The sequence below is a fragment of the Haematobia irritans genome, chromosome 1 (genome assembly GCF_050003625.1).
Source record: "Haematobia irritans isolate KBUSLIRL chromosome 1, ASM5000362v1, whole genome shotgun sequence".
In the NCBI taxonomy this organism is placed as follows: Eukaryota; Metazoa; Arthropoda; class Insecta; order Diptera; family Muscidae; genus Haematobia; species Haematobia irritans.
Genome location: NC_134397.1, coordinates 96,217,275 through 96,226,743, shown reverse-complemented (window position 1 = coordinate 96,226,743; position 9,469 = coordinate 96,217,275). Strand labels below are relative to the sequence as shown.

Here is a 9,469-nt window from a genome sequence, read left to right as displayed (position 1 = left end):
ATACCAATACCATGTACCAAATTTCAGCCGGATCGGATGCAATTTGCTTCTCTTTGAGGCTTCGCAAGCCAAATCTGGAGATCGGTTTATATGGGGTCTATATATAATTATGAACCGATGTGGACCAATTTTTGCATGGTTGTTAGAGACCATATACCAACATCATGTACCAAATTTCAGATGGAGCGGATGAAATTTGCTTCTCTTTGAGGCTCCGCAAGCCAAATCTGGGGATTGGTTTATATGGGGGCTATATATAATTATGGACCGATGTGGACCAATTTTTGCATGATTGTTAGAGACCATATACCAACACCATGTACCAAATTTCAGCCGGATCGGATGAAATATGCTTCTCTTAGAGGCTCCACAAGCCAAATCTGGGGATCGGTTTATATGGGGGCTATATATAATTATGGACCGATATGGACCAATTTTTGCATGGTTGTTAGAGACCATATACCAACACCATGTACCAAATTTCAGGCGTATCGGATGAAATTTGCTTCTCTTTTAGGCTCCGCAAGCCAAATCTGGGGATCGGTTTATATGGGGGCTATATATAATTATGGACCGATGTGGACCAATTTTTGCATGGTTGTTAGAGACCATATACAAACACCATGTACCAAATTTCAGCCGGATCGGATGAAATATGCTTCCGTTAGAGGCTCCACAAGCCAAATCTGAGGGTCCCTTTATATGGGGGCTATACGTAAAAGTGGACCGATATGGCCCATTTTCAATACCATCCGACCTACATCGATAACAACTACTTGTGCCAAGTTTCAAGTCGATAGCTTGTTTCGTTCGGAAGTTAGCGTGATTTCAACAGACGGACGGACGGACGGACGGACATGCTTAGATCGACTCAGAATTTCACCACGACCCAGAATATATATACTTTATGGGGTCTTAGAGCAATATTTCGATGTGTTACAAACGGAATGACAAAGTTAATATACCCCCATCCTATGATGGAGGGTAAAAAAACACAGAGGTCAAACTTAAATGTAGCCAACTTTACTGGTTGTTCGTGGACGATAGAATATCAGTCAACAATAAAATTCTTGTATATTCAAGTTATCAAACCAATATGGTGCTTTGGCACACAGTTGTGGGGCTGTGCTGCAAAACGAGATGTCGATACAATCCAGAAAACACAAAACGCCATTCTTCGTACTATAGTCAATGCGCCGCAATAGTGACTTGCATCGAGATTTAGGAGTGAGAACAATTTCTCAAGAATTTCACTCATTGCTCGAAAACATAAAACTAAACTTCAGAATCACCCAAACAACGAGTTAAATAATATATATAGAAACTAATCCACCTCTAGGAGGCTCCATAGGATTCTCCCCCTGGATCTGGTCAACTAACCCCAGAAAAGTAATAAGCTAGAGTATAGTTGTTGAAATATTTCTCACCAAATTTCTACACTATAGTAAATATTCTAGTATTGTAATTTTAACTGCTGTAAAATTACTAGATAAGTAGTAACTCAGTCGTAATATAAATAGTCATCTTGGACTGCTTATTGATAAAGAGGAACTAAAGATATTTTTTTTTTCTGAAGATCCCTTTTTATTTTTATATATTTCCCACTGTTTTTTTTTTTATTTTAATTTCCTTTCTTGCTAAATATTTTGACTTACTCGTCGTACGTTCCGATTTCTTTTGACGAACCAACAAAAAAAAATTGTGCCATAATGTCAAAATGATAAACAAAACACATGTCCACACATACATAACTTGCTCCTTTCAAGGCAAAAACACATGCTGTTTTTTTTTAAATGTCTCTCGGTTCCGAATGTCTATTCTCTTTACTCCGGATACGCAATTTAATGTTGAAATTAAATAATATTTAGACTTATGCGTATCCAATTTTTGTCGAAGCCTAGCCTTATTAACATGCCAAGCGCATAGCCAAAACAAATGAACACGTAAAACAGTTTTCCGAAACAACATACAAGCAGTTTCACAAAAAGTTCTCTCTTTTGATTCTCTCGCTGTGTTATGTGTATATCTTTCGTCAACCCTCCCGGGTTCTTTCTCGATACTCTCTCTCTCTGTCGCTCCCTGAATAAAATATAACAACATATATATGTTTACTCGAAATTTTTAAATTTATATATGTTTACGTTCACACATATTATTTTTATGAAACATTCTTGCCCTAAATGTTGAAAATAACTCTGCTGTAAATATACTTGTGCGAACAAAACATGTACGCTTTGAGAATTAAATTTGAACAACTATAATAATAAAATTTAAACATACGGTCACAATACTTATTAAATTTGTTTTTATATGTCAATAAATTATTTCATTATTACTTCTTTTCAAATCGTTCAACTAAATAAACGTGTTTTATTTATCTCTGCTAAAAGGTTATGGGCCCAGTCCATAACTGATACGGACATTTTTAATAGTAGTTTTTGGTCAAGAATATCTTTATCAAACAGTAACCTCTAACGTGTGTCACAATGAATTCGCTGGGAGCAATTCAACAAATGGAGAAACTGGTCGGCTCCGAGAACTGGTCGACTTGGAGTTTCGCCATGAAGACGCAGCTAGAACTGGACGATGCATGGAAATGCATTGAACCTATAAGTGATAAAGAAGTATTGGATATTGAAAAGGACCGCTAAGCAAGATGCAAAATAATTTTGGCAATTGATAAGAGACTATACGTGCATGTACGAGATTGCAAGACGTCAGCTGCAGTTTGGAAGGCATTGCAGAATCTTTTTCAAGATAGTGGGTTGGACAGGAGAATCGGTTTGTTGCAGCAATTATTTTCTGTACAATTGGTGGAAATTTCTTCTATCGAAGAATATGTAAACAAAATTATTTCAACCGCTCAAAAGTTGAACGAAATAGGATTCATCGCAAATGACGAATGTGTTGGAAGTGTGTTGTTAAAAGGACTTCCAAATGAATACCAAGCAATGATCATGGCAATTGGAAGCACAGGTCATCCTCTAACAGCAGACGGCGTAAAAATGAAGCTATTGCAGGATGTCAAATTCGAGCCATCGTCATCTAATAGTGCATTGTTTTCAAATAAGGGTAAGCATTCAGTAGTGAAATATTTGAAATCCCAGAAAAGTGCAAAGTCAGATAAAAAGGCAAAGTCGAAGTGCTTCAATTGTGGGGGCATAGGTCATTTTGCGTCAGACTGTCCTTCGAAATTAAAGGAAAAGAATTTCGCTAATAAAGGAAGTTCAGGTTTTAGACATTATACACTCAGATGTGTGTGGTCCTTTGGAAGTAAACTCCATTAGAGGAAGTATCTACTTTGTTACTTTTGTAGACGATTACACAAGTAAAGTAAAGGTGTATTTTATGAAAACAAAAGATGAAGTTGTCGATCGGTTTATAGTATTTAAAGCCGAGGTCCATAAAAATTTTGAAAACCGACAACGGAAAGGAGTAATTGAATTCCAAAATGGCGTCTGTGTTAAAGAAAAGTGGAATAGTTCACCAGACTTCAGTGCCCTATACTCCAGAGCAATACGGACTTGCCGAGAGGATGAACCGAGAGGATGATGGAAAAAGCTCGAGCGATGATGTCCGATGCTAACTTGCCGAAATTTTTCTGGGCGGAAGCTGTAAATTGTGCCAGTTACATAATAAACAGATCGCCACACTAAATGTTGAAAAATACCCCTGAAGAAATGTGGTCTGGATACAAACCAGACGTAAGTCATTTTAGGATTTTTGGTTGTTCGGTGATGTGTCATATTCCTAAACAAAAACGTCGAAAACTTGACGTTAAATCCGAAAAATGTATATTTGTGGGATATTCAACTACCTGAAAAGGTTATCGTGTATACAGTTGGAAACGCAAAGAAGTTTTTGTATGCCGCGACGTAGCATTCCATGAACACGATTTTCATTATTCCAATTCTTTAAATGAAAGTAATGAGAAAGAAAAAAATCCACCATAGTGATTTTGGATCATGTACATCAATGCCAGAAGATGTACATGAAGTGGGGGATTCGAGAGAGATTCCAAATGAGATTGAAAATGTTTTTTTCCAATGATGATATTTCAGCCGGTCAGCGGAGAAGTGAAAGAATTGCAAACCGAAAAGCCGCGGAGCAGAAACATATTTACGATGAGCCTGTGAATGTTGAAGATGCAATGAAAAGTTCTGAAAAGGATAAATGGATAGAGGCCATGAAAAGCGATTTAAGGTTCTTGAAGAAAACGATACTAGGAGTTTTGTAGAAAAGCCACATGGAGTAAATGTGATAAAGACCAAGTGGGTATACAAAAAGAAGAAGGAACCTGGCAACAACATACGATTTAAGGATAGACTGGTAGCCAAGGGGTTTACACAAAAAAAAAGACATAGATTACGACGAAACGTATTCGTCAATCCGTTTCTTAATGGTCTTGGCTGCAAAATATGATCTTGTAATACAACAAATGGATGCAGTGACAGCTTTTTTTACAGGGGAGCCTAAAAGAAAATATTTATATTGAAACTCCCGAAGGTGTTCAAGCGAAATCTGATGGTCAGGTTTTGAAACTCAATAAAGCCTTGTATGGCCTAAAACAATCGAGTTTAGTATGGAACATAAAATTGGACAAGGCATTACAAAAATTTGGATTGATAAGATCTAAAGTTGACCTTTGTATTTATATTCACAGAAAAGGAGCAACGATGACAATATTGGCCATCTACGTTGATGATATTTTGCTTTTTTGTAATGAGATTGCCTACCTAGAGGATTTAAAATCTCAACTCTTGACAGAATTCAAGATGAAGTTTTTGGGAGAAGCAAAACATTGTTTGGGCATTCGAATAACAAGAAAAGATGGTAATATTTATTTAGACCAGGAGGAATACATTGATGAGATGTTAAAGAAGTTTAATATGGAAAATTGTAATCCTGTATCAACTCCTATAGATGTAAATACGAAACTCTCAAAAGAAATGTCTCCTTAAACAGACGCCGAATTAAGGGAATGTCAGGTATACCCTATCAACAAGCAATAGACAGTTTACCCTATGCATCAAACTGTATTAGACCTCAAACAGTAAATAAACTCAGCACTTTCAACAATTGTCCAGGCAAAGCACACTGGTGCGCAGTCAAACGAGTTTTAAGATACTTGAAAGGGACAAAGAAAGCGAAATTAAAATTTTGTAAAAATGGTAACGAAGATTTGTTTGCATTTTCAGATTTTGATTGGGCAAGCGATTGTGATGAACGACGCTCAGTTACGGCAAACATTAATATCTTTCAAGGCGGATCAATATCTTGGGCATCTAAACATCAATGCACAATAGCTTTGTCAACCACTGAAGCCGAATATATGGCTCTTTCTGCTACAGTGCAAGTAATTTTATGGTTAGGAAATTTGGATAAAGAGCTTAATCCGAAGTTCAACGAAAAAGCTACCGTAATCTACTGTGGCAATCAAAGTGCAATTCATCTTGCATCGACCAGTAAATATTTGGCAAGATCCAAGCAGTAAATATTTGGCAAGATCGCCATAACTTTATACGTGAGAAAAGAGAGTCGAACATTGTTCAATTTGTTGGTATGAAAACCCAGGATATGGTAGCTGACAATTTAACGAAGGCTGTTCCTTCCAATAAACACCAATTTTGTTCAATTCAAATGGGAGTAGATTTTTTGTAAGTTTTGTTCGAGTGGGGGTGTTGAAAATAACACTGCTGTAAATATACTTGTGCGAACAAAACACGCATGCTTTGAGAATTAAATTTGTTTTTATATGTCAATAAATAATTTGCTCCTCCAAGAGGCTCCGGAGGTCAAATCTGGGGGCTATATATAATTATGGACCGATATGGACCAATTCTGGCACGGTTGTTAAAGATCATATACTAACACCATGTTCCAAATTACAACCGGATTGGATGAAATTTGCTTCTCTTGGAGACTTCGCAAGCCAAATCTCGGGATCTGTTTATATAGGGGCTATATATAATTATGGACCGATGTGGACAAATTTTTGCACGGTTGTTAGAGACCATATACCAATACCATGTACCAAATTTCAGCCGGATCGGATGCAATTTGCTTCTCTTTGAGGCTTCGCAAGCCAAATCTGGAGATCGGTTTATATGGGGTCTATATATAATTATGGACCGATGTGGACCAATTTTTGCATGGTTGTTAGAGACCATATACCAACATCATGTACCAAATTTCAGATGGAGCGGATGAAATTTGCTTCTCTTTGAGGCTCCGCAAGCCAAATCTGGGGATTGGTTTATATGGGGGCTATATATAATTATGGACCGATGTGGACCAATTTTTGCATGATTGTTAGAGACCATATACCAACACCATGTACCAAATTTCAGCCGGATCGGATGAAATATGCTTCTCTTAGAGGCTCCACAAGCCAAATCTGGGGATCGGTTTATATGGGGGCTATATATAATTATGGACCGATATGGACCAATTTTTGCATGGTTGTTAGAGACCATATACCAACACCATGTACCAAATTTCAGGCGTATCGGATGAAATTTGCTTCTCTTTTAGGCTCCGCAAGCCAAATCTGGGGATCGGTTTATATGGGGGCTATATATAATTATGGACCGATGTGGACCAATTTTTGCATGGTTGTTAGAGACCATATACAAACACCATGTACCAAATTTCAGCCGGATCGGATGAAATATGCTTCCGTTAGAGGCTCCACAAGCCAAATCTGAGGGTCCCTTTATATGGGGGCTATACGTAAAAGTGGACCGATATGGCCCATTTTCAATACCATCCGACCTACATCGATAACAACTACTTGTGCCAAGTTTCAAGTCGATAGCTTGTTTCGTTCGGAAGTTAGCGTGATTTCAACAGACGGACGGACGGACGGACGGACATGCTTAGATCGACTCAGAATTTCACCACGACCCAGAATATATATACTTTATGGGGTCTTAGAGCAATATTTCGATGTGTTACAAACGGAATGACAAAGTTAATATACCCCCATCCTATGATGGAGGGTAAAAAAACACAGAGGTCAAACTTAAATGTAGCCAACTTTACTGGTTGTTCGTGGACGATAGAATATCAGTCAACAATAAAATTCTTGTATATTCAAGTTATCAAACCAATATGGTGCTTTGGCACACAGTTGTGGGGCTGTGCTGCAAAACGAGATGTCGATACAATCCAGAAAACACAAAACGCCATTCTTCGTACTATAGTCAATGCGCCGCAATAGTGACTTGCATCGAGATTTAGGAGTGAGAACAATTTCTCAAGAATTTCACTCATTGCTCGAAAACATAAAACTAAACTTCAGAATCACCCAAACAACGAGTTAAATAATATATATAGAAACTAATCCACCTCTAGGAGGCTCCATAGGATTCTCCCCCTGGATCTGGTCAACTAACCCCAGAAAAGTAATAAGCTAGAGTATAGTTGTTGAAATATTTCTCACCAAATTTCTACACTATAGTAAATATTCTAGTATTGTAATTTTAACTGCTGTAAAATTACTAGATAAGTAGTAACTCAGTCGTAATATAAATAGTCATCTTGGACTGCTTATTGATAAAGAGGAACTAAAGATATTTTTTTTTTCTGAAGATCCCTTTTTATTTTTATATATTTCCCACTGTTTTTTTTTTTATTTTAATTTCCTTTCTTGCTAAATATTTTGACTTACTCGTCGTACGTTCCGATTTCTTTTGACGAACCAACAAAAAAAAATTGTGCCATAATGTCAAAATGATAAACAAAACACATGTCCACACATACATAACTTGCTCCTTTCAAGGCAAAAACACATGCTGTTTTTTTTTAAATGTCTCTCGGTTCCGAATGTCTATTCTCTTTACTCCGGATACGCAATTTAATGTTGAAATTAAATAATATTTAGACTTATGCGTATCCAATTTTTGTCGAAGCCTAGCCTTATTAACATGCCAAGCGCATAGCCAAAACAAATGAACACGTAAAACAGTTTTCCGAAACAACATACAAGCAGTTTCACAAAAAGTTCTCTCTTTTGATTCTCTCGCTGTGTTATGTGTATATCTTTCGTCAACCCTCCCGGGTTCTTTCTCGATACTCTCTCTCTCTGTCGCTCCCTGAATAAAATATAACAACATATATATGTTTACTCGAAATTTTTAAATTTATATATGTTTACGTTCACACATATTATTTTTATGAAACATTCTTGCCCTAAATGTTGAAAATAACTCTGCTGTAAATATACTTGTGCGAACAAAACATGTACGCTTTGAGAATTAAATTTGAACAACTATAATAATAAAATTTAAACATACGGTCACAATACTTATTAAATTTGTTTTTATATGTCAATAAATTATTTCATTATTACTTCTTTTCAAATCGTTCAACTAAATAAACGTGTTTTATTTATCTCTGCTAAAAGGTTATGGGCCCAGTCCATAACTGATACGGACATTTTTAATAGTAGTTTTTGGTCAAGAATATCTTTATCAAACAGTAACCTCTAACGTGTGTCACAATGAATTCGCTGGGAGCAATTCAACAAATGGAGAAACTGGTCGGCTCCGAGAACTGGTCGACTTGGAGTTTCGCCATGAAGACGCAGCTAGAACTGGACGATGCATGGAAATGCATTGAACCTATAAGTGATAAAGAAGTATTGGATATTGAAAAGGACCGCAAAGCAAGATGCAAAATAATTTTGGCAATTGATAAGAGTCTGTACGTGCATGTACGAGATTGCAAGACGTCAGCTGCAGTTTGGAAGGCATTGCAGAATCTTTTTCAAGATAGTGGATTGGACAGGAGAATCGGTTTGTTGCAGCAATTATGTTCTGTACAATTGGTGGAATGTTCTTCTATCGAAGAATATGTAAACAAAATTATTTCAACCGCTCAAAAGTTGAACGAAATAGGATTCATCGCAAATGACGAATGTGTTGGAAGTGTGTTGTTAAAAGGACTTCCAAATGAATACCAAGCAATGATCATGGCAATTGGAAGCACAGGTCATCCTCTAACAGCAGACGGCGTAAAAATGAAGCTATTGCAGGATGTCAAATTCGAGCCATCGTCATCTAATAGTGCATTGTTTTCAAATAAGGGTAAGCATTCAGTAGTGAAATATTTGAAATCCCAGAAAAGTGCAAAGTCAGATAAAAAGGCAAAGTCGAAGTGCTTCAATTGTGGGGGCATAGGTCATTTTGCGTCAGACTGTCCTTCGAAATTAAAGGAAAAGAATTTCGCAAATAAAGGAAGTTCAGGTTTTAGACATTATACACTCAGATGTGTGTGGTCCTTTGGAAGTAAACTCCATTAGAGGAAGTATCTACTTTGTTACTTTTGTAGACGATTACACAAGTAAAGTAAAGGTGTATTTTATGAAAACAAAAGATGAAGTTGTCGATCGGTTTATAGTATTTAAAGCCGAGGTCCATAAAAATTTTGAAAACCGACAACGGAAAGGAGTAATTGAATTCCAAAA

At 36.8% G+C, this 9,469-nt stretch overlaps 1 protein-coding gene across 1 annotated transcript; it reads left to right on the top strand.

The window, feature by feature from the left end:
* Nucleotides 1–4,981: 4,981 nt before the first annotated feature.
* Nucleotides 4,982–5,494, top strand: LOC142228739 (uncharacterized). The gene has a single exon (XM_075299245.1). The coding sequence runs from the start codon at nucleotides 4,982–4,984 to the stop codon at nucleotides 5,492–5,494; it is 513 nt and encodes a 170-aa protein (XP_075155360.1).
* Nucleotides 5,495–9,469: the final 3,975 nt, after the last annotated feature.